The sequence below is a fragment of the Mobula hypostoma genome, chromosome 19, assembly GCF_963921235.1.
Source record: "Mobula hypostoma chromosome 19, sMobHyp1.1, whole genome shotgun sequence".
In the NCBI taxonomy this organism is placed as follows: Eukaryota; Metazoa; Chordata; class Chondrichthyes; order Myliobatiformes; family Myliobatidae; genus Mobula; species Mobula hypostoma.
The window spans coordinates 44,191,985-44,219,542 of NC_086115.1; the positions used below are offsets into that span (position 1 = coordinate 44,191,985).

Here is a 27,558-nt window from a genome sequence, read left to right on the forward strand (position 1 = left end):
CAGCCGGACGATGCTGAGGATGTTCTACGAATCTGTGGTGGCCAGTGCTATCATGTTTGCTGTTGTGTGCTGAGGCAGCAGGCTGAGGGTAGCAGACACCAACAGAATCAACAAACTCATTCGTAAGGCCAGTGATGTTGTGGGGATGGAACTGGACTCTCTGACGGTGGTGTCTGAAAAGAGGATGCTGTCTATGTTGCATGCCATCTTGGTCAATGTCTCCCATCCACTACATAATGTACCGGGTGGGCACAGGAGTACATTCAGCCAGAGACTCATTCCACCAAGATGCAACACAGAGCGTCATAGGAAGTCATTCCTGCCTGTGGCCATCAAATTTTACGACTCCTCCCTTGGAGGGTCAGACACCCTGAGCCAATAGGCTGGTCCTGGACTTATTTCATAATTTACTGGCATAATTTACATATTACTATTTAACTATTTATGGTTCTATTACTATTATTTATGGTGCAACTGTAACAAAAACCAATTTCCCCCAGGATCAATAAAGTATGACTATGACTATGACTATGAGACATGACTGCTAGGGACCAGTGATGGGAGATTCTTTCAGAAATTGCCTATTACCACAGAAGTAATATTTGGGTAAAGAGAAAACTCTGAAAGCATCACTTGTAATAATACCATCAATACTTAAATTTTGAAAACTTGAAGAAAAAGCCTTGAATCAATCTCACTCTCAAAAAGATTTGACATTTTACAGTTTGTGCTCCTGCTGATTTCTTTCATTCACAGCTTCCTTTTGGGTTTATGATATTCCATCTTTCTCTAAAAATTGTCAGTTCTAATTAATTGTAAATAATTCATATTTTGGTCTTGGTTATATATATTTTTCAAGGTTTTATAAATCCTGATAAATTGATATCTGTATAATTTATTCAGGTTCTTTACAATTTATGTGCTTAATTTTCCTCTCTGCTATTCTCCTTCTGTTTTAATGCTTGTTTGGTTTGACAGTAGCATAAGGAGTGAAAGATATTACTTCCCTGAGGAAATGTAGCACCAATCCATTGATTTGCAGAAAAGGACCAATTTTCTAAGTTTGATATTGGCGGGGGACCTTATCCACGCAGTGAACAGATCAAGAAATTGCAAGTGTACTACACATAATTTTACATCAATTCCTTTTTATTAGACCACAGACTGTAATGCTGTGATTTTCCAATAAGCACCAACAGTAACAAGTCTGATAGCAGAATCCTTGCAATTTACTCCAATTATTTTTAATTCCATTTTGATATTAACTATGAATTCCTTTTCTACCTCATTAATGTGATTTTCTTGTTAATTCCATTTTCAAGTAGGCAATCTAACTGTGATCTGCAGGGCATTTTGGCTGAGAGCAAGTTAAAAGAAAACAATATCTACTCATTAACAACACAGTTTGTCTTCAATGAAAAGGGAAAGTATCCCCTGACGTTTTCTTTCAATATCTAAGGCTCAGGTTTCCACTAACTCAGTAACACAAGCATAACCATGCCAGACTCATCCAAAAATACCAGAAAAGATCATTTACTTCTAAATGAGAGCATTTACCCCTCTTTATCCTTAGCATTTTACACAAGGATTCATAAAGCATTTGATGTTGGTGACAAACCAATAGTCTCTTCTTGGGACCAACTTCAGTTTAACTATGCTATGCTTCCCTAATTTATTCTTAGCAACCTTCATGTGAACTGGTTGAATTTCAAACTTTCAATGATTTAATCACCATTAATTGCACTGATTATATGAATGAGTATTTAGCAATTTAGCTTTCATTACTTGCACTTGGGAAAATTCAGTATTAGGATTCATTTTAATGACCACACACACACACCCACACCCCCCCCCCCCCCGGAATTTCTACAATTCCAGTTGTTCTTTGGCAGATCAAGAAACTAAAGCAGATAACCGAGCAACTACTTTTCATATACAATCTTATTCTCAACCTCTTTTGTAATAGTGAGAAGTTACCTTTATCCACCAAATGCATGATGCAGATATATTTATTAAGCAACATGCATAATGTTTTGTACACAAAAAAAGAACTATAGAACTAATACTAAATTGTTTCCTAAGGCAAGAAATTGTTCATATCAATGACATGAAGTAAAGAATGAAATGATCTATGCCAGCCCCAACATTTCTATGAAATGATTCACCCCCATCATTATGTGGTGTGTCAGATGGATCATGGCCTCAAGACCATGATTGTTCTTGGCAACTTTTCTACAGAAGTTGTTTGCCATTGCCTGTTTCTGGGCAACGTCCTTACAAGACGGTGACCTCAGCCATTATCAACACTCTACAGAGATTGTCTGCCTGGCATCAGTGGTCACATAACCAGGACTTCTGATGTGCACCAACTGCTCATACGACTATCCAGCACTTGCTCCCATTGCCCTGATCCCGGGGGGCGGGGGGTGGTTAAGCAGGTACTACACCTTGCCAAAGGTAGCCTGCAGACCAACAGAGGGAAGGAGCACCTTACAGCTCCTTTGGTAGAGACGCATCTCCACCCCTCCACCTATATGAAGTTGTAAACTAGATACGGAATAAAGTAAAATCGCAACTTCGTTTGGGGGCTCTAAATAAATGGTAGTCAAACTAAGCCAATGAAAAGGCAAATTAATCATTCAACACTGACATCTATGTCAAACCAACTTGTTATCCCCTTCTGCAAATCTTGAAATTTCCTTCTACCATTTGAAGCAGTCCAAATCAGGCTAACCAGCGTGTTATTCTTAAATCACACGCAGAGATTACATTACCGAAACCTTTTTCCCCCAATTGCAAACAATGAAAGTTGTTATTCAGCCTTTCAAGTTATTATTCACATTTCTTCAATTAGTTTTCATACAATTCACTAAAAGTTATACAAAAACATGATACAATACAATGAAACAAAGTCCTCAGACAAACCTTTGCTTTAATGAGTAGTATTATTTGAACAACAGCATCTCACATCAGCTTAGATACATCATGCTTCTTCTGAGAAGTTGAGTTCAAATAATAAAGGTGTACATTCTGACTTTTAGAGCCCTGCAACTAAATATTACCTGGGTGAAAGCTGCAGTCGAAGAATTTAAAAGGACCTTGGCCAAATGGTTTGTGCTATTGCCTCATAACTGCAAAGACATGTTTTCAGTCTGATTTGCCTTAAGTTTACATATTTTCCTCTTCACTGCATGAGTCTCTCCAAGGTGCTCAAGTTTCCTCCCACATTTCAAAAACATGATTTTTGCTAGTTTATTTGACCTCTGTAAATTACCCAATGGTATGGAAGTGACAGGTAAATCAGAGCTACGTTGGTAGCTTTGTTGGGTTACAATAAAGCAAGTGGGTTCAGGATTGTTGAGAATGCTCCGTAACTGGTATAGATTACCTGTGCCTCCTTCTAAAGAGATAGGATATGAATTTAAATTTCCTTTCAACAATTTAAATTGACGATCAACCAGGGCTAATCTCCACCATGGAAATTTTACAGCCATAATCACCCACAGTTCTCAACAACTGAGCACCAAAGCCGCGAAAACCAAATTCTACCCCAACAGCTTCTTCGTCTACACAACATTGGCAAACAGTACTCAGTTTAGATCAATCATTAACTAAGAACTGAACAATCTTTTCTTAGTATTTATTCTTTCTGCTCCCACTGTAGGCATGACCCATAAAATATCTTAGTACTTCATAACATATTGCAGAAATTATATAATTAGGCACATAAAAAGATAGCTAAAAACAACTGGAATGTATATTAGTGAATGATTAATTTGCATGCATATTTTAATTGATATATGATCTTTTAAACGATCTGAAATGAGACAAATTACCTTCTATAAACGTACTTTACATACAAGTGCCAATTGTGCTGCGGTTATCTGAGTTCTTAAAATGAAGAAAAGGATAAAGTAGGCTTACATTAAGATCATAATTACTCCTCTTCAAACTTTGGTACAATTGCTTTGTTTTCTTAAAGTCACAATGGCTCGTTTTTACCTCAAATCTCCAATCAGCAGGCTCAAGTTCATTGCAATACTTGTTAAGTAGCATAGAGAAGATATGACACAGACAGAATGGTATACAAAGGTGGAAGTCACAAAAAAATGTTGTGAGAAAGGTTATACAGTCATGAGATTGCCCAATTTCTGATCCATAGAAATTGATGAGCATGAAAGAGAGCAACGCCAACCAAATTGTTCAATAGTGCAATAAATAAAACTATGGGTGAACAAGCCAGTGAGGGATTTCTCACATGGCAAACAAAATGCAGTACAATACAAACAACCAATATTTAATGTACAGATTAAGGACCGAGACATCACTTCAGATCATTGCTCGATGCAGCACAATAGAATTGAGACTGACAAGTAATTTTGATTTTCCATGTAGCCTTTTTTCTAAAATATCTTGAAAGTCAATAAATTAGCTTTATTTCTCATAGTCATCAATTCTATATTATAAGGATAATTATATTAAAATAGTGAATTTCTAAATATGTCAATACTCAGTTGATCAGTTTTCACAGGCTTGGGTTTATTCTGCCCTCTCACCACTAATGCTAATAAAACTTAACAGGACACAAGCTGAAGATCACTTACCAATACTTTGATCCGTTGCATCAAACTCAGTAACACTTTTGATGTCACAGGTTGTAGATTGGCCATAATTTCGTTTACCCAAATCTCTCTGGAGACAATAAATCTGTCTGAGCAATTGAGTGCTCGGGTGACCGGAGGATGTCACTAAATTAAATGGAAAGAAATAAGGTGGCTAGATGAATGAAGAATGAATAGAAACAATTTAATTCAGTAAGTAAAAGATATTGCAACAGAGCACCATTTTGTAACTGAGTTACATTATTATAGATGAACAAAATGAACTTCCCTTTTATACAAGAAACAACTAACACCAGTTGTTGAATTCTCTGTCTGGACAGTTATGAAGCAAATGAAAGAGCAGAATGTGTTAGGTAGTAAATTTTGAAATCCAACAAACCCGATGTGAATAAGGATTCTACATGTTTGGGCTGTTTCAATCCAGCTTCTTAAAGGCAGAAATTCACAAATTTCATGGGACTTATTTTTCTAAAAATGCAATTGCTTAACAAACTGAATACTGTAACATCTCAGCATCAAATCAGAATCCCAATATGCGTTACAGGAGCTCATTCAAGATTAGTACTGAAATGAATGAGTCAAATCTTTCACATGCCCAATCTCTCAGCATTCACAACTGCCATATCAACGGTTCCTTAAAGTAACTGCTGGGGAGCACTTTCAAAATCCAAGACAACTGCAGTATCATACTAACCCATCAGATTTAAACCATTTTATTTTCCGATGAATTAGGGATATAATATTTTAAAATAATTGTATTATGCAAAAAATGTTATAACAGTTTGATGATATTGACTTGGCCATTGTTTCAAATGTCACAGGCTACTTAATCCTGTAGATATATCAAAGCATAACATTTTTGATCTGATCAAAACCATTCAGTACTTTATCATAACTTAGGATGTAACAGGCTTGTCTTCTGTCTTGTGGCATAAGCTAAATTTTCATGCTTTTGCACATGCCCATCCAACTTTAACAGAGGTGACAGAACATAGTACTTGGTGAAATGAGGTCAGATCTGAAACACTGAGCTCCTTGTTTTCGCTGCATATAGATAAACTGAATAACAGATATATTCCGTAGAACAACAACTTGGAAAAAAAATGTTTCCATGGTTTCAAGAAGAGATGGATGAATAAAATAAATTTTCAGCAGAAAAAAATATCACTGGTTTGCAATCTGCATGTTTTCAATAGATGTTATAAGAACAGATCAACATCAGGAGATGGCAGGATTATAAAGAGTTAGTCACATTAACTGCCTCCCCACTCTCTGGTTTCTGCAAGATGAGTGGCATTAAAATTATTGTCTCAGCACATAACGGGCTACATTGTAGGACTCTGAAAAATTGATGGTAGAAATTGCGGAGGCCGTCAAAATTACACTTCAGGTCTCTGAGTATAAATGAGTGCTGAAGGGCTGGAGCATGTCCAATGCTTTATCCATATCAAAAGAAAAAATGGAGAAATAATTAATCTAGATAATTACATGCTACTTAGCTCAACATCTGCGGCAAGGAAGATTTTAGACTGCTTAACTGGGGATAAAACTGCCACATATTTAAATAAGGAGAAAATAGTTACAGGTACCTAGATCCATAAGAAACAACCAAGGTTTACAAATATCATAGAATTATTTTAGAGAGGTAAAGGACAATAATATATGGGGGCAAAAGGTGAATGCAGATAGTATAGATTTAATACTACATGCAACAGTGTAAGCTTGATTAAAAATTGGCAGGAAAATAGTCAAGTTTCTCAGGCCAGTTAGAAGTAGTTGGTACTGGTAGATCCATGTTAGGGGAGGATACAGCGATTCAATGGGAGAACCAATGGCTTAATGTAGATTGGCATTAAAATTTACAGGCAATACCAAAAAGATATTGTTAATTCCTCTGAAAGCTAAAGGAAGTTGTAAAGTGAGATTCATAAAATGGAATGCTGGTTTAAAATGGCAGTAGAAACTCAAAATAACAGAGGCGATGTATCAAAATGTAAAAGCGGTATCTGAATGAAAGTAGGCTGAGTAATGTAAAAGCGCAAGCATACTTGGAAGAACTTGTGAACGAACTATTAATAGCAGCACCTCAGGCTATGGAAAATTAACATAATCCTGGTCTTTATCCGAAGAGATAGATTTCGTTATATGCATTAAATGCAAGATGTAGCAGTTTACGTGGTTGAATTCATTGCAGAAACAGAGTACAATGCAAATGCTATTACTTAGCAAATTTTGTACATGACTAATAACAACTTTTGACAAAAGCTAAGAGAGAATGAGAAATCTTGAATTACAGCACTCAATACAGTTTTGTGTTCCACCTCCAGAAGGATCATTCACAGTGATGTGACTGAGAAAATGAAAATAAAAGTTGCATCAAATGTCCTACTTCTATTTGTTTAAACATCCATCACAGTCACAAAAAAAATTACAGTGTGCTATGGACTCATTCAGCCTACCCTATTGGTGCGAGCCCAAAAATAGGGAGCTTTGGGTTACTCCCAGTTACCAGCTCTCAGTCTTTAATTCTGTAGTTACAGTTTTAAAATGAGGATAATGGCTTCTGCCTCCATCACCATTGTTGCCAGTGAATTCAAGATGACATTAATCCCACTCTAACCTTTCCACCAATTAACTTGAATAGGTCATCTGTTTATTAACCATTTTATCAAAAGTCACATATTCTTCATATCCACATCCCATTCCCATTCTGACATGATCCACAACCCATTCCCATTCTGACATGTTCCACATCCCATTCCCATTCTTACATGCTCCACATCCCATTCCCATTCTGACATGTTGCTACACATGCCCTTACACTTCCTCCCTTACCACCATTCAGGGCCCCAAACAGTCCTTCCAGGTGAGGCAACACTTCACCTGTGAGTCGGCTGGGGTGATATACTGCGTCCGGTGCTCCCGATGTGGCCTTTTATATATTGGCGAGACCCGACGCAGACTGGGAGACCGCTTTGCTGAACATCTACGCTCTGTCCGCCAGAGAAAGCAGGATCTCCCAGTGGCCACACATTTTAATTCCACATCCCATTCCCATTCTGACATGTCTATCCTCTACTGTAAAGATGAAGCCACGCTCAGGTTGAAGGAACAACACCTTATATTCCGTCTGGGCAGCCTCCAACCTGATGGCATGAACATCGACTTCTCTAACTTCCGCTAATGCCCCACCTCCCCCTCGTACCCCATCTGTTACTTATTTTTATACACACATTCTTTCTCTCACTCTCCTTTTTCTCCCTCTGTCCCTCTGAATATACCCCTTGCCCATCCTCTGGGTCCCCCCCCCCTTGTCTTTCTTCCTGGACCTCCTGTCCCATGATCCTCTCGTATCCCTTTTGCCTATCACCTGTCCAGCTCTTGGCTCCATCCCTCCCCCTCCTGTCTTCTCCTATCATTTGGGATCTCCCCCTCCCCCTCTAACTTTCAAATCCCTTACTCACTCTTCCTTCAGTTAGTCCTGACGAAGGGTCTCGGCCTGAAACGTCGACTGCACCTCTTCCTAGAGATGCTGCCTGGCCTGCTGCGTTCACCAGCAACTTTTATGTGTGTTCTTCATATCTACTGTACAGGTTAAGTTGAAAGGTAAACAAGGGAATTACGTGAAAATGGATGATAAGGAGGAGGAAGGAGATTGTCAACACTGTCATCAAAAGAATGTGTTATAAGCACAATAGTGCCGACAGTAATGAGGAAGAAAATAATGATCTGAATTTAACTGATTTCCACAGTCTGTACTTCTATCATTAGTCACAGAGATCAGGAAGAGGCCCTGTTCTAACATAGGCTAAAAGATTCAGTGTTAAAATATGTGCATGATTTGGATCAGATAGACACCTATAAAACCATTTAGTGAAAGTTTGGGCAAAAATATTCAAGTGCATGTGAACATCTAATACCACAATATACAGCATCTTAATAATTGACACACATTGGAGTTGCATTCCATCAGAGTTTATTCAAGACTTTTAAAAACATTGCTGAGCTAATTCTCCTTCCTTTCCAATCCTGATGAAGGGCCTTTGCCTGAAATGTCAACAGTTTACTCCCCTGCCTGACTTGATGAGCTCCTCCAGCATTTTGTGTGTGAGGCTCAACAATCTCAGCATCTGCAGAATCTCCTATGTGTTGAGATAACATATCTTGCACTTTTCCCATCTCGTAGGATTTTTCAAACAACTAGACTGAAGATCCCCGCCCCCCGAGACGTATACTATTCAACTATGTGTACAATATATTATTAAGCATTGTTCACCTCTCCAGAATTGGGAGATAGAAGTCTCACTCCAACCACTCACCAAGCTAACCCTTTCTAACATAGCACTAATGAGACTCAGTATGAAATCTTCACTCTAGTTGGTTGAAAGTCCCAGTGCTGTTCACACAAATCCCAGGTTCTTCAGAAGCAAAGTTTGTATGGAGTCAGATATCCTGAGACCTAATACTGTTCAAATGGCAATGAATCAGAAGCATTTGTAAGTGTAACGAATGAAAAGTACTCTTCATCCATTATTGACAAAATCCAGGCCAATAATATGAATGTGGTGACATCCATCTCCAAAGATCATACCTTTTGTGTTTTTTTTTCCTGTCAGTCTCTTTGATCTCATTGACAGTGTCACTTTCACTGCTGCACACTTCTATCAATACTTCAACCTAATAGGAATTAAATTAATAAGGATATTATTTTGAGTAATTGACTAAGCAGATTAATTGCGCCAGAGCAATGCAGTATGCATGAAGGATGTGAATTCGGAGGTGAAAGGTGGTGACAGAGCTAATGTTGTCCAATCCAAATCCTCTGAAAAGAAGTGCATTCAAGAAGGATCAAGGCTATATTTAGACTCAGTGTTCAATTCTAAGACATATATCAACCATGAATATGAATGAATAGAGATCTTTTGGTTCAGTATACTTGTAGGGTAATGTAATTGGGAGAAATGTACAGAATTCATAACCACCAACATTGAATTGGGGTTCCATTTTAAGAGGCTGGTGTGATGAGATGATATTGTTACGTAAAAAGATTATTGGTGCACTCTGTTGTGTAGGTTTTGGAGTTCAATAAAAGGTGATACGAGTTTTGTTAAACATAAAGCACCTCAATGTTTTATTTGTGGAAACCTTACATACTCATCTGGCTTAAAAGTTTTGTTGAACTCTTCTTTAGAGCTGGGGTACTTACATATTTTTTGGGTGGGGGCATATATTCATTGTCTTTTTCTTTTTCTTTCCACTTCCTTACATTAAATGTGAACAACAAAGATTCCTGTACCAAACATGAAGAAGTTTCTACTGAGGAAGATAAAAGTCCTTTGGATATTGCAGGGAGTCAGAATAACTTTCTCATGGCAAGCCAAATAACGAACTTCAGTAATCTTAAGAGTTTTAGGCAGTTTATAAGGATTACAAGTTTCTCACTTCAACCAATCGCAGGTATGCCTTAATTTTTTACTCTATTTTACACTTGGAATGCTAATAATATAACCTGCAAAGGACGGAGCTGCATCTCTACCAAAGGAGGTGTGAGGCACTCCTTTCCTCCTCCACCTTGCACTTCATCCTTGGGCAAGGTATAGCACCTGCTTAGCCCCCCGATCAGGGCCACGCAAGGCCATGGGAGCAGGTTGTGGATGGTCACATGAGCAGCCGGTACATATCACGTGTCTTGGTTATACAACCATTGATGCCAGGCAGAGAGTCTCTGAAGACTACTGATAATGGCTGGGGTCACCCATCTTGTAAAGACACTGCCTAGAAGGTGGCAATGGCAAACCACTTCTGTAGAATTTGCCAAGAATGATAGTGGTCACAGACCATGATCGTCATGTCATATGAGATGGCACAAAATGATAATGATGATAACTTGCAAAAATTGCGCCATTGATCTTCACTTTAATTGGTTTGGTGACACCTTCATTTGAAACCTTAAATGATTATTGTGAATTCATTTGCCATTCATTTAAAATTGTTTCTATCATTTTTGATATTAAAATTACAATAAATCTAATGAATTTTGACCATAAATTTACCTAATCCATTCTGTGATGAATGCATTAAAAAAATCATGAACCATGCATATGGTTATTAATATCAAGCTGCTTTTGTGTTCTGTACTAAATCTGGCAACACAGTTTAGGTACTAACTCACAGCTCCAGTGGTTTGTGTTCATCTCTGCTGCTGCCTGTGTAGAGTTTGCAGGTCTTCCCTATGACCAAGTAGGTTTCCATGTTCCTCCCACATTCAAAAGGCGAGTAGAGTGGTGGGTAAATTGTCCCTGCTATGTAGAATGAACGGTAGATTCTGAGGGGAGTTCAGGGAAAGGCGGAGCAAATGAAATGGCATTAGTGTATGATTAGAGCAGATAGGGGCTTGATTGTCTGCATAGGCAGAATGCCAGAGTGCCTGTTTCCAGACTGCAATTATTTTTTCAAGCAAAATACAGATTTGTATTCACTTAATTGTTCAATACAGTCTAATTTTCATCCATTGTCTTTAAAGCCAAGGTTATACTATGAGAAATACCAATTTGGACAAGGATTTCTAGCGTTTCAGATTTTTCAGGAGCAAATGTTTTGCTACATTTAGTTCTCAAAATTTCCATGAAGATTATGAAATTCATTCTTCACTTTTTTTCAAAAATAATTTTAGAAAACAATCAAGTACATGCTGATGACAACTAAATATATTAGGTTTTAGATTGTTGAAAACATACTGATATGTATTGAGAAATTGTGGATATTCCACAAGACCAAAGTGTAGGAACTGTATTTGGACAACTGAGTTTCAGTACACATTATGTACAACTCTGGTTCTTTGAAGTAGTCTAAATAACAATCATAATCACATGATAAGACATAAGTAAATAATTATATATTTTATTGATTTGAATATTCCACATTTAATTTACTGAAAAATAGGTGGCACTGTTATCTACAAAATCCCTTTGGGAATTAAGCCCCAAAACAAACTTGATGGCCATCACCTTTTTATGAACTTGTTTATCCTCTTCGAGCTGTAGACACAACTAGCCATGCTGCAATTTACTGCCCAGTAATTAATAGTTCTTTGAACTTCTGTAATCTGTATATTCAATGTATTTCCAACAGGCAGCTCCTAGTGTGAAGGTATTTGGGTAGGGAATTCTGGTTTTGCAAGCCAGTGATGAAGGAACTGCAATATGCTTCCAAAGCAGGGTAATGTTTGACTTGGAGGGCAACTTACAGATTGTGCTGCTCCCATGTGCCTGCTTCCCTTGTCTCTTCTGCAAGCTCTGTCAAAACTGCCTGTCCAACTTCCCGTCGTAGACGACCACTATTCTCTCCAGCAAGACACTGGGAAGATTTAAACCATCATCTTAGAACTTTGTTAGAGACTTATACTTATTACCTGTTCTAGGCACTTCCCAACCATAAATAATTTAAGTGTCTAAAGTTTTCATCAAAACAGCAATGGCAGAAAAATTATATTAATTAATAATAACAACTCCCAGTGAAGTCCTTTGAACAAAAGTATCTGCACATATAATAATGCTTTGTGTGTTTGCCAAGTAAAGTTAACATTAATGAGACTCATTTTAGAACACTTGAAACACAGCATCTGAAAGCTAAAAGGCACATGAATGTATGCCAGACCTGGAGTGTAGCACCTGCCATTATGTTACTCAATGTACTCCACATACACCTGTCTGGCAATCATCATGAGCAGATGTCTGTACAGGCGAATGGCCAGAAAGATGTCATGTGCGCACCAACATCTGTTCAAGGATACTTGTGGTTGACATGAACAATGCTAATTGTCTATCTAGTGAAACTTAAGTCCTATTAGTCTCAACTTGTCTTAATAACCTATAATAACTTATCCACTTATTATTACCAACCTATGTCCTTCCACTTAGCATATATGTGCCTGCAGGGCAACTAATGCTTGCTCATATACATATGAAAAACACAATTGCTCTATCAGTCAGCTGTACAGTATTACATTATTGTTGAAGTCCCTAATGACTTTGCTTTATGGCAACAATGAGTTTGGTGTTCCCGCAATTAGATTGCCAATTCAAGCAAAAGTATACATATAATCTAGACTGACATTTCAGTACATTAAATGAAAGGGCACAAGGCTAAATCCTTCAATTTGTGAAAACATGATACAGAGCAAGTAAACCACTAAATTTTTTTCCCCTCTGAGATCTAATTAACATGTCAGCGCTGATTGATGTGTGCTAGGGTTGGCAATTCCCAGTCTCAAAAAATCACAAATTTTTGCCTCCACCATCTCTTTCTGCACTAAGTGCCCTTAAAGCAATTCCCAATAGGGAAGTAGAGGAACTGCATTGGAATGGATTTGTATTCAAGTGGTATGGAGCAGGACTGGAATATATGGATATGGGTACTCTGTATCAACAGAACATCAGATGGGAGTGTATAACCAGGACAAGTAGGATAGTGCTCACAGTCCAAGAGATTTCCTCAGTACTATCCTGGGGGAATATATATTGGTGTTCACTGCTGAATACTGCAACTGTAAATATCCACATGCTTCTTTCTCTCTATCTTGTGTTTTCAGACTGTTGTCCCAGTTAAACAGGAGAGTCATGCATTCTATCTACTACTTAACAATATAACAATTTTGCAGAGACCACAAGACCAGAAGACACAGGAGCAGAATTAGACCATTCAGCCCATCGAGTCTGCTCCACCATTCCATCATGACTGATTTATATTCCCTCTCAACCCCAATCTCCCGACTTCTCTCCATAACCTTTGATACCCTGACTAAACAAGAACCTTCAAACTCCACTTTAAATATACTCAATGACTTGGCATCCACAGCCATCCATGGCAATAAATTCCACAGATTCACCACCAGCTTGCTAAAAAAATTCCTCCTTATCTCTGTTCTCTGTTCTAAATGGACGTCCCTAAATGGACAACCCTCTGAGGTTGTCTGGTCCTAGAATTACTCACTATAGGAAATATCTTTTCCACATCCACTCTATCTAGGCTTTTCAATATTCAATAGGTTTCAATAAGATTCCCCAGCCCCCATTCTTCTAAACTCCAGTGAGTACAGGCCCAGAGCCATAAAACACTCCTCATACATCAACCCTTTCATTCCCAGAATCATTCTTGCAAACCTCCTCTGGACCCATTCCAACACAAGCACATTTTTTCTGAGATAAAGGACCCAGAACTGCTCACAATACTCCAAGTGCAGTCTGACTAATGCTGTATAAAGTCCCTGCATTACATCCTTTCTCTTATATTCTAGTCCTCTCGAAATAAATGCTGATATTGCATTTGCCTTCCTTACCACCAACTCAAGCTGCAAATTAACCTATAGGAAATCCTGCACAAAGATTCCAAAGTCCTTTGCAACTCTGATTTTTGAATTTTCTTCCCGTTTAGAAAATAGTCCACACTGTTTTAGTTTGTAACACAGATAAAAGTCACACCAGGATAATAATTTAAATGTAAATGCTTTGTAAATAAACTATTGCCACTTTAACATATTGTATAAGGATCGTACCTTAACGGAGGCATTACACCCAGTAGTGGCCAAGTATGATAAGCCATTTAAATAATACATAAGCAGACCTAACTGTTTGGGTTATACGTGCTTCTTTATTTGAGATCCACTTACATACACAGAGAGAGGAGTGTGCAAAAATTTCAGGAAACCTGCTCTATAAGTAAGGAGTAAACATGACTGAGTTTTAGATTAAGTTCCATCATGGGGGCATTAAAATCAATGCAATTGTATTTCTGCACCACCACCTTTTAGATAAGGCTTTAAACTAGTACTCTGCCTGTCTGGTCACGTGGGCAAAAATATCCAATTCACAGAAATACAGTAACGGTGATCTGGCCAATGGTTATCCCCCAACCAGTTTCACTAGATTATGGTTTATCACACTACTTTTGTTAGACATTACTTCACACAGATGTGCCAAGAATCTTTTGATAGGTTCCAGGAACAATATGTTAAAAGCTCTCTCCCTGGTGGCAAGTAAAAAAAACATTAATACAGTTTTTCCTCTTTTACTGATGGCAGCAATAGATCTGGAATCAAACTCTTGTTTTCCTTATGCCATCATCATTTACTCCTATTCTGTCCCGTATCTCACCCGGTGCTTCCTTCTCATTAACAGCTTCCTCCCAGGTGTGTATAGTTTGCTGGAACTTGGAAATATTGGTGAGAAACACCTGGTGCAGTCTTGTTCTGAAAATGCTAGCCAACTGCTCTTCTATGTCTACAATGATAGAAAAAGCAGAAAGATTACAAAGGTTCAAGGGAAACCTTTCAACACAACTTGCATTGCATGATACAGTGAACGACACTTGAATACTTCTCTGTATGCCCATCTACCAGTGAGAGAGCACAAAAATCAAGAAGAGTATCTGTATCATAGCCTGTTGGATCCACCCACTCATTCCAAGTCCTGTGTATGGTAGCATGCATTCCTTTAATATTCAAGAGCTTATAATTTCTTTAGTATGCCCATTCCTTGTAAATAAGAACAGTTTTGCTTGCCACTGGGGAAATAACATTTATAAGTTGCCAACAGTGTAGTTATTTAAAAGCAGTGTTGCGTTAAATCTGATTTATATACAAAGCATTAGAAGACTTCAGATGCTGAATGTTTGCGACTGTATTTGCAGCTTGAATGTTTGTCCTGCTGGAAGATGCAGCATTGGTAATAAATGAAAGAACAATGAATTTTGAAGGGCTTGTCATAAGTATGGAGCAAGTTAATACAGGGAATGCTTCTTTTGCACATTAATTTCCAAGCAATTTCCACAAAGCAGACAGACTTCTTCCGTAACTGTTCTCAAATTTCACTAGTGGTGTTTATTTCTTGGCCCTGGTTACTCTGTTCCAGTATCCTCTGGGAAGATTGCTGTTGAATGGCAGAGGGATCAGACCAGTACTTGCACTCTGTCAGCTCTGGAGTAGTGAACACTCCAACATTTCCTACATATTTTGTTTCTCAGAACATTAAATTTTGCCATGCTTGTTTTATTTTCTTTCAATATCTTTTTGATGAAGTTAAAAATAATTTATTTTATACCATATATTTGAGTTGTCATATCCCTTTAACTATGGAACACAGTCCTGAATTTATATTGAAAGCTTTCGTTTTCTCCCTCATATTTGGGCAGCACCAAATCTAAATCATCCAGTAAGTCCGACTCTAGGCAGAATAAAATCTAACTCTGAAAGAGCTATCTTTTCACTTTGTTTATGAACAATGTTATTATCGTGACTGAAGAGCAACCCTTACATCTGCACTACAAATACCTACAATGTTTTAATGTCTTCCAATTAGGTTGGAAATGCCAAGAGACACCCACTACAAATGGATGCATTATTTCTCTTTCTCTACATTTAAAAAAAAATGCTTTTAGAAACTTCTTTTCCTAAATTAACACATGCCAAGAAATTCAATTACAAAGACCCTGGTTCAACGTTATGTGACAAAATAATGATTCCTTTTTTTTTGCCCTTCAGGAGTGAAATGTGGTAACAACTATTTCAAGGGTATTTTGTACCATTCTGGTGACTGAAGAAGGAACTTCCGTGGATGTCACCTTTATGATCCTGATTGAATTTCCACATCAGGAAAACACAATGATCTCAGTCCTGTATGACTGCAATGGGACACATTTTTCCCCTAATTACCTTGTCCCCTTTGCCTATTCTTCCCTACTCTGCACCAACACCCAACCCCTGCCAATCCCCGGTCTCCCTCTTGCCCTTACCAACCATGGCATTACTTAAATCCTCATCCCATAAACTTTATTCCCTCCCCCACCTCAAAAGGCCTTATTTCAATGGAAAATTAGGCTTGAATAGCAGGGCATAAATATGGAATCTTCTCCAATTCAACATTTTCAAAAGTACTGCATAGTAGAGTCACCTATGTTATGTGCTTTAACCTACTTTCAATAGACATAGAAGAAATATTGTTATCAATTCAGTATAACATCTGAGTTGAACATCTTCTATGAAAGCAAATATTGTTTCATGTTCAACCTAAATCTTTACGTGTATTGACAACTGAATATATCAAATAACCTATCCAACCTGACTCGAGTCCGTGCATTTAAACAAAACTCAATCATACTCTCTCTAAACTCACCCTCTGCAAGATAAATAACCTCAGAGCTTAACTTCAGAACTGAAAGCTTTTGGAGCAGACAGCATACAGATTATGTCCTTGTACTATTTTCACAATTTCTCATACACCCTGCCATATACTAGAAATTTAAAAATGAATATAATACTTCATCTGTAGACTCTACAGAGTCTTGCATAATGTATTGCTCCTGGTGTTCTATATAATGGGCCTTAGCTATAAGACCATAAGATACAGGAGCTGAGTTAGGCCATTTGGCCCATTGAGGCAGCTCCGCCATTTCATCATGGCTGATCTGTTTTGCCTCTCAGCCCCAAGCTCTTGCCTTCTTCCCGTATCCCTTCATCCCGTGACTAAATCAAGCATCTATCAGCCTCTGGCTTCACTATACCTAAAGACTTGGTCTCCACAGCTGCCTGCGGCAAGAAATTCCATATAATGTGTTGCTGTATTTCAATGATCTTGTCATGGGCTATCCATTGCCATAGATTATCAATATAATGCACATTAAATTTAACCATGTTATTTTAATTGAAAAACAATGATTTTAATAAATCATTGAAAAACTGCATTTGTTCCTATCGCACAACTAGAATTCTAAATAGGTGAAAAAATATTTAAACAATAACCTTCATTTTCTTTTCAATGTCAATGTTTCATTATTTTATTCAGTTCATCATTTATCTAAAAGTTTACTATCATTTACAAAGTTAAAAACTTGCACAGAGACATATTAATTTTAAAAAAACATATGCTGTCAAGTTTAGTTTAATTCCTCAGTTGAATGAAAATAATGTAAAACATATTTTAATAATGTTAACAGTGCCATGCCATTTTTTCATTGCTAATACAATCATATTAATAACATTGTTGATTAATCTATCCCATTTACCAGGAGCATGTATGATTTAGTAAGCTTGTTAGTCATTGATTATTCTGATAAACTCCTCTTAAAAATGATGCAGTAAAAATAAAGTCATTTTGGAAAAAGAATTTCAATGTACTAGCAACGAAAAGTTTCATTTTTCTTAAAATGCTCTATTTGAGAAGAACTATTTTAATTTTGCTTATATTAGACCAGGTTTTCCCAACCTGTTTTATGCCATGGACCCCTGCCATTAACTGAGGGGGGGTCTTTGGATTAGATGACCATCATCAAAAAATGATGTACTATTGTACATAGGCCATGTTGCATGAAAAAGAATCACTCTTTTTTTTAAGTAAGAAACTATTAACTGTTGATCGAAGAGGCAGATTCTAAACATACAGTATTCTAAAGAAAAACAGCCATGGATAACACTATCTTACAATGCAAATAATGAATTGTTTGTTCATTACTAAGGTTGGAAAAACTATTGTTGCTGATATTAACCAGAAATCAAGGAGGAAAGGATTAAAAAAGTGTCCAAGAGATATATGGTACTGCAGATATATGATACTCAGTCCTGTAGAAGAGGATAGACCCGAAACATTGACAGTTTATTCATTTCCATAGATGTGCCTGACCCGCTGAGTTCCTCCAGCATTTTGTGTGCACTGCGTTGGATTTCCAGCATCGACAGACTTTCTCATGTTTATGATTTGCAGGTAATTTAGTTGTCATACCGTCCAACAACTTGTATTTGATTCTAACCTCTGATACATGTAAGGAGTTTACACATTTTCCCCATGATCAGATGGGTTTATACTTCATGATCCCTCATCCCAAAAACAGACTGGCTCTTCAGTTAATTGGCTCCCATAAACCACTCCCTGTGCAGGTGACTGGTGGGTGAATCAGGAGGTGCTAATGGGCATATGAGAAAGAATAGGTTACAGGGAGAAAAGTGGGGAAATGAGTGAAAGAATTGTTCTGAAAATTGGCATAGGTTCAATGAGCTGAAGTGCTGCTTTATCACATATGAAATGTGAAAGCAGACATAGAAATAATAATGCAATTCATCAAATTATTTTAAAAATCTGTTTGCAAGACATTTCATTCTTAGGGGATTAACACTTTCCAAAAGACACATTTATAACATGCTCTACTTGAAAACTGCTATGGGCATGATTATTTGACAATACAAATATAAATAATTGTGATACAGGGCAAAGAGGGCAATGCCTAGTCATTACATTGCACGCCTTTTTGCTGCACTGAATTGTGGTTGTGCTTAGCATGAATTTCAATTTGGATCCTCTGCAAAAACAAAAAAACAACAAAATTAGTCAAAAGATATTTGAAACAGTGTTAGAAGTGGTTTATATCCATGAGCAGTCATTAGCCCTGGACCTGCATGACTCCCAGTGAGATCTCAAGAGTTCCGCACATAAAAATATACATTCTGTGGAGTTTTTTGCATAAGGTACTATTTATCAAGAAATCTTCAAATGTTGCAGTGAGCATTTAAGTAATTGGATCAGGGATTTATTCATTCACATGCCAGAATCAACATAATTGAAACTTCAAAGCAGGATGTGCTGGATTTTTATGTATCATTGGGTCCTAAATCTCATTATTGGTGTACTAGGTTGGTGGTAAAAATGGGAATGCTGAAAACATTACTAAGTAGACTTGGCAAATACGATCTTGAACGTTTCTTCGCCTGTGCTGATTCTTCTCTACTCAAATGGGATAGGAGGCTGTGGATGTTAAGCAGGGATATGTCTTTCTCCTGCTCCTGCTGTTCTTCTCGTTGTGCCTCATTGCCCTCAGCCTCCAGGTCTCCATTCACCGGTGGCTGTCTTCAATTTGCAAGGTTTTGCAGCATGCAGCACACAGTGTTGACATGCCTACACCTACATGATTTCTTCTGCAGGACAACACTGAACTGGTATATGGAACTAAATTTCTTCCTGAGGAGGCCAGTGGTATTTCTTTCCACTCTCCTTGTGTGGATATTACTGTATTGCACTCAGCTGCTGTGACTGTAGCACCTATCAGTGTTAATTTGCAAGGAGATCAAGACTAGCTCTCATCGCCAAGAATCTATCCCTCTAAGCAGCACTGGCCACTAAAATATCCAGCAGTGCAGCCCCCTTGATAGGAGTGAGTCACACAAGCCTCCCAGATAAATGGTATTCACTGTGAGAGTATTCTCCTCCTGATCCATAAGAAGCTACAGTCTGACAGAGTGGAAACCTTTCCTGTTGGTGAAAAGATCATGGTACTTCATGGAAACACAAGGTGAATGGCTGTCTGCATTCAAGGGATGCCATGAATAGTGGCAAATACTGGTGCTCAAAATGCTACTTTTTCCACAATGAAATTAAAGCAGTTGAAATGATGGTGAGGAATTTGAAGATCAACGTGACATTTGCCTCTATGAACAGAGCAGTCCAGCCAGAAGATCGTGACTTAGGGTCATCCTGCAGAACGTCTCCTAACACCAATCTCACTGACACCTCTACTTCCTCACAGGCTCATGAAATTTGGCATGGTCCAATTGATTCTGATCATTTCTATCAACGTACCATAGAAAGCATGGTATGGCAACTGCTCTGCACTTGACTGTAAGGAACTGCAGAGTTGTGGAACACAGCTCAGTGCATCACACACACCAGCTTGCACCCCCCCCCCCACAGACCATCTATACTTCTCACTGCCTCAGTAAAGCAGTCACCATAATCAAAGACCCACCCACCCTGACATTCCCTTTTCTCCCCCTCCCATTCAGTAAAAGATATATAAAAGCCTGAAAGCACGTACTACCAGACCCAAAGTCAGTTTCTATATCCCGATGAAGGGTCTTGACCCAAAGTATTGACTGTTTATTCTGCTCCATAGAAGCTACATGATTTGCTGAGTTTCTCCAGCATTTTAAAAATTAAAGATCAACTTTATTTGTCACGTGCACAGTGAAACATCCAAGCATGCAGTGGAATGTGTCGTTTGCATCAATACAGCATGAGGACGAGCTGGGGCCAGCCCACAAGTGCCACATGCCTCCAGTGCCAATATAGCATGCCTGCAACTTAGTAACCCATATGCCTTTGGAATGTGGGAGGAAACTGAAGCACTTGGAGGAAACCCACATAGTCAAGGTGAGAATGTACAAACCTCTTATAAACAAGGGTGGGAATTGAGCCCTTGTCAATTCCCACCTTGAGACCTGGTGCTTAAAGAATTATGCTAGTCGCTATGCCTCTGTGCCACCCTCATTTTGTGTCCATTGGTCAAGATTTCGAGCATCTGCAGAATCTCTTGTGTTTTCTGTTTCTATCTGCTGTTATAACACTATTGAACAGTTCTCTGGTCCAATAAGAATGGACAACCTCACGAGCTACCTTATTACGACTTTGCAACTTACTGTCTATCTGCATTGCACTTTCTCTGTAACTAGCTATTCTGAACTCTATAATTGTTACTGCCCTCTCTGTTCTGGGCGATTAGGGAGTGGAAATAAGCATTTGCATTAATAGTGATGTCTATACTACAGAAGAAGCATACCAGATGGCCACTATGCTATAAACCACCATTCAGTCTACAAAGGCCTCGAGCTTCCTATTAACTATCACTTTATTTCTCCATTCCAGTTTCATTTTGAACTCTGTCTTTGGCCTAGTATGCATTTAACACACCTCAAGCCTTCTCTCCTAGTTGTCTCTGACTTTTCTCAGGAACTTAAACTTTTATCTCTAACTTTTCCCTTTTCAGATGAAACATCAGGAAATGATCTTTCTAGCATATTAAGTATTTTACTTTTAGGGAACACTATCAGTGAGTGTTGTGTTAGCTGTTTTGTTAATAATGTATTTGTGGATGAATATCTGGCAGAGTGAGCAGTCTGAGTGCTAGAACTGTAGGTGAGGCAAAATCATGAATGATCTTATTAATGGGGTTATTGGTCAGCATGACGGAGGTACGCATTGAGCAGTTGCAAAGAACAAAGGTGAAGACGGCAAGCTGCAGCATTCAGTCTTGAACAAAGGATCATTTTGTTGCACCGCATCCACATTTTTGAGGCATTGACCATCATGGTTATCTGACTGACATCTATTTTACATCAGTCAGAACCTAAGTGCAACTGATGCAGAATACTGAGTGATTTGCAGATTGTCTAGCATTCAAAACTTGTTAAAAACCATTCATAACTAAAGATGCATTTCAATAATGACCCCTTCCTGAGTAGAAGTGCTGGACTACATTCATAATTAAATATATCTTTAGCACTTCTATCCAGGAAGGACAGGTTACTGAAATAGTATTATGGTGTTCTTTTCCACAAACCTGCCTGTCCTGGCAGACCCATTGTCTCAGCTTGCTCCTGCCCCACTGAACTCGTTTCTGCATACATCGACACGGTTTTATCCCCCCTTATTCAATCCCATCCTACCTATGTTCGTGACACTTCTCACGCTCATAAACTTTTCGATGATTTTAAGTTCCCTGGCCCCCACCACTTTATTTTCACCATGGTTGTCTAGTCCCTGTATACTTCTATCCCCCATCAGGAAGGTCTCAAAGCTCTCCGCTACTTTTTGGATTCCAGATCTAATCAGTTTCCCTCTACTACCACTCTGCTCCGTCTAGCGGAATTATTCCTTACTCTTAATAATTTCTCCTTTGGCTCCTCCCACTTCCTCCAAACTGAATGTGTAGCTATGAGCACCCGTATGGGTCCTAGCTATGCCTGTCTTTTTGTTAGCTTTGTGGAACAATCTATATTCCACCCCTATTCTGGTATCTGTCCCCCACTTTTCCTTCACTACATCGATGACTGCATTGGCGCTGCTTCCTGCACGCATGTTGAGCTCGTTGACTTCATTAACTTTGCCTCCAACTTTCACCCTGCCCTCAAGTTTCCCTGGTCCATTTCCAACACCTCCCTCCCCTTTCTAGATCTTTCTGTCTCTATCTCTGGAGACAGTTTATCTACTGATGTCTACTATAAGCCTACTGACTCTCACAGCTATCTGGATTATTCCTCTTCTCACCCTGTCTCTTGCAAAAATGCCATCCCCTTCTCGCAATTCTTCCGTCTCAGCTGTATCTGCTCTCAGGATGAGGCTTTTCATTCCAGGATGAGGGAGATGTCCTCCTTTTTTTTTTAAAGAAAGGGGCTTCCCTTCCTCCACCATCAACTCTGCTCTCAAACGCATCTTCCCCATTTCAGGCACATCTGCTCTCACTCCATCCTCCCGTCACCCCAATAGGAATAGAGTTCCCCTGGTCCTCACCTACCACCCCACCAGCCTCCGGGTCCAACATATTATTCTCTGGAACTTTCGCCACCTCCAACGGGATCCCACCACTAAGCACATCTTTCCCTCCCCACCCCCCCGCTTTCCGCAGGGATTGCTCCCTACGCGACTCCCTTGTCCATTCCTCCTCCCCATCCCTCCCCACTGATCTCCCACCTGGCACTTATCCTTATAAGCGAAACAAGTGCTACACATGCCCTTGCACTTCCTCCCTTACCACCATTCAGGGCCCCAGACAGTCCTTCCAGGTGAGGCGACACTTCACCTGTGAGTCGGCTGGGGTGATATACTGTGTCCGGTGCTCTCGATGTGGCCTTCTATACATTGGCGAGACCCGACACAAACTGGGAGGTCGTTTTGCTGAACACCTACGCTCTGTCCGCCAGAGAAAGCAGGATCTCCCAGTGGCCACATATTTTAATTCCACATCCCATTCCCATTCTGATATGTCTATCCACGGCCTCCACTACTGTAAAGATGAAGCCACACTCGGGTTGGAAGAACAACACCTTATATTCCGTCTGGGTAGCCTCCAACCTGATGGCATGAACATTGACTTCTCTAACTTCTGCTAATGCTCCCCCCCCGTACCCCATCCGTTATTTATTTATATACACACACTCTTTCTCTCTCTCTCTCTCTCTCTCCTTTTTCTCCTTCTGTCCCTCTCACTATACCCCTTGCCCATCCTCTGGGCTTTCCCCCCCCCTTTTCCTTCTCCCTGGGCCTCCTGTCCCATGATCCTCTCATATCCCTTTTGCCAATCACCTGTCCAGCTCTTGGCTCCATCTCTCCCCCTCCTGTCTTCTCCTATCATTTTGGATTTCCTCCTCCCCCTTCCACTTTCAAACTCTTACTAGCTCTTCTTTCAGTTAGTCCTGACGAAGGGTCTCGACCCGAAACATTGACTGTAGCTCTTCCTAGAGATGTTGCCTGGCCTGCTGCGTTCACCAGCAAATTTGATGTGCGCTGCTTGAATTTCCAGCATCTGCAGAATTCCTCATGTTTATAGTGTTCTTTTCATTCATTCTTATTTCCTTACTTATAGATAAGAGCCTTCAACATGGTTCATGTAATCTTTCCCCACAGTAAAATGCTGATGTAACAATTTTCTGGAATACTCCCATTTGCATTCACAGAAATGCTGAAGACAACTCATATCAAAAAAATTGCAGCAGAAGTTATGCTGAAACTGGGAAATTCTACACAGTAAAAGTTACTGTGTAAAAGGGGTCCAGAAGGTGAACAGCCTTAAGTTCCTCTTCATAAACATCACCAAGGATCTCATATGGTCTGTACATACCGACTGTGTGGTGAAAAAGGCACAACAGCGCCTCTTTCACCTCAGACGGTTGAGGAAGTTTGGTATGGGCCCCTAAATCCTACAGGGGCACAATTGAGAACATCCTGACTGGCTGCATCACTGCCTGGTATGGGAACTGTACCTCCCTCAATCGCAGGACTCTGCAGAGAGTGGTGCAGGACAGCCCAGCGCATCTGTAGATGTGAATTTCCCACTATTCAGGACATTTTCAAAGACAGCTGTGTAAAAAGGGCCAAAGGATCATTGGGGAGCTGAGTCACCCCAACCACAAACTGTTCCAGCTGCTACCATCCCGGAAATGGTACCACAGCATAAAAGCCAGGACTAACAGGCTCTGGGACAGCTTCTTCCACCAGGCTGTCAGACTGCTTAACTCATGTTGACACAACTATATTTCTATGTTATCTTGACCATCCTGTTGCACATACTACTTATTATAAATTTCTATAAATTACACATTGCACATTTATCGGAGACATAACATAAAGATTTCTACTCATGTATGTGAGGGATATAAGTAATAAAGTCAATTCAATTATCAGAATTGATTTGACTGATTGGTTAGAATCAAAAAAAAATCTTGTTCCTCCTAGTTAGTTCATCCATCTGAAAAAACACAATAGCTTTAAGTAAGTCCAAAAAAATGAGCAGAGAGATAATGATATTTAATTTTCACACATAATTAAGTTATGTGAGACAGATTCCATCAATAGTACTTTCTGAGAAGAGTGAAGAGAGCTGGACTTTGAACATCCATACTCATGTCATTCTGCAGATGTGCAGTATCTGATAGCTGCTTCACTGTTTGTCACAGAAACTGCACTGTGGCAGACGCAGAAGGCTTTCATCAAAACTACCTAATGAATCACTGGCACCAACCTATCTGCCATCAATGGCATATATACACAAAGTGCCAGAAACATCATGAAGGATCCCACATACCCTACTCATGGACTGTTTATCTCACTCCCATCAGGATGCCATGTAGTATCCACACCAGGACCACCAGACTCAAAAACAGTTACCGTCCTCCGGCAGTAAGACTGATCAATCCTTCCAGAACTACTTTATTATTTCCAGTCAGTCACCTTACGTACAGCCTACCATCACTTCATGTACATACAATCAATGTATACAAACCATCTTACGTATTTATATTTATTGTGCATGTGTTTTTACCATTATTGTGTTATTTATCTTTTACAATTTTTGTGCTGCACCAGATCCAAGGTAACAATTATTTTGCTCTTCTTACACTTTTGTACAGGAAATGACATTAAACAATCTTGAATCTTGAGCTACTGCCAAAACAATGAATCCTCAAGAAAAAATAAGAGTAATATAACAATAACAAAACTGAAGACTATGAGGTTAAATATATCACTGGAATAGCAAATGCTCAAATGGAATTGTTCACTTCCAGATGCTTTTTGGAAATAAGACAATGTAAAATTAACAGTCTCGAACTTAGTTACCTTTGGCAATCAGTGTCGAGTTTCGTTAAGTTTTATCATTCTCAATGTCCTGCTTGTTGTTAGCACCTTCTCTGAAGGAATTTATTCAAGCAAAAGCTATCTATTAGTTACAACTTGAGGGAAAAAATTATTTAGATGCACTTCTAATCTGAAAATAGCTGGCAGTTTGAAAAGATGTTCAACGAATAATGCTAGAAAAGCAGTGAAATCTTGCAAGTGTCCGAACCAACATTTATCCCTCAAACAGTACCAAAAGTTGGTATTCATAAGTTGATTATATTTTGATGTCAATTATGCTCCAATTGTCACTGACATTTTCCAAATCACAACATTGTCTATATTTTTAAAAAGTATTTTGTAATTCCCTTTAGAACATCTTCAACTCATGAAGATTGCAATTTTCTTTCTTTCAATTTCATAGAACTCTGTAAAACAGTAAGAGGCTACTTGCTCCATCAGACTTGTACTGCTTTTTCAAGGAGTCACAGGAAACAAAGATTGATAGAGATATGGACAGTGTAGCGTACAGTCAATGAAGATATGGGTGGAGAAATGACAGATAGAGGCCAAGGTGAGCATGTTACACTATGAGAAGTCTTTGACACTCTGTTGGTCGAGGTTGACCATGGATGATACATCTTAGCTGTCTACGTTGTAGGTACACAGCGCCATCTGTAGCAATGTGGGAGTGGCAGTCTCGCAATTATGAATGGCCTCAGCTCTGCTAGAGCTGCAGCTTTCCCTTCTATGGGCCCATTTTCCTTCTGCCGCCTTCAGGGATTTATCTTCGCCTGTTGATGTCTGTATTAATATTGATGTCCAGCACCTTCATGTCATGCTTGTAGACATCCTTGTAGCGCAGTTGCAAACATCCATCGGTTCTCTCGTCTGAAGCCAGCTCAGCGTATAGGATGTCTTCTGGGAAGCAGCTATCCTGCCTATGGTAGAAGTGGTCCAGCCACCTGAGCAGAGGGTACATGCAAGGGAGACCAGCATGAGAGAGAAACTCGACATTGGATGACCAAGATGCGACGAAGGCTACTTAAGTGGAATGTTTTGAGCCATCTCTTCTGCTTAGCATGATGTTGTTCAGGTCTTGCTGCCTTACAGCAGAGTGCTGGTAACACAAGTGTTGTGCACTGCCATCTTCATTTTAGAGTCATAGAAAAGTACAGCACAGAAACAGGCCTTTTGGCCCATCTGATCCATGCCAAACCATTCATAATGCCTATTCCCTATGTACATCATAGCCCTCCATACTGTTACCATCCAATAACCTATCCAAACATCTCAAAAGAAGAAATCAACTGAGAGTTTGGAGTTCTCCCAGATCTGAGAGGTCTAATGCAAGGGAAAAGTATGTAATTAATGGTGGGACCCCCAAAAGCATTGACGTGCAGAGTGATCATGGAGTCCAAGTCCACAGCTCACTGAAAGTAGATAGGGTGGTAAAAAAGTTAAACGGCATGCTTGCCATTTAATGTTCTATATTGATGGCCATTCTTCCCATCATAGTTCTTCAGGCAGACTCCTCAAATCATTCTGCAGTCATACACTGTGTGCTTAAATGACTACATTGCATATTCTCTGCTGTAGCACAATAAATGTTCCAACCATTAATGGCATGAAATCTATTCAGTTGAGTAGAGCTAGGAGTATCCTGTAGCTCCAGAGCAATTAATGTTTCACCATCCGATCCTGCTCATTTCCAAAGTGTAAGTGACCAGGTAAGAACTGGACCACCCACTAATAAATTGTTCTTTCAATACAAGTGATTGGCATAATGGTTC

The 27,558-nt window shown here is 39.2% G+C and overlaps 1 protein-coding gene across 1 annotated transcript in view; it reads right to left on the reverse strand.

The window, feature by feature from the left end:
• tcerg1l (transcription elongation regulator 1 like) overlaps window positions 1-27,558 on the reverse strand; it is a 598,955-nt gene that overhangs the window by 501,859 nt on the left and 69,538 nt on the right. Inside the window, exon 5 of the mRNA XM_063071197.1 lies at window positions 4,605-4,748. Within this exon, the coding sequence (XP_062927267.1) occupies window positions 4,605-4,748 (144 nt within the window). The remainder of the gene's footprint in view (window positions 1-4,604; window positions 4,749-27,558) is intronic.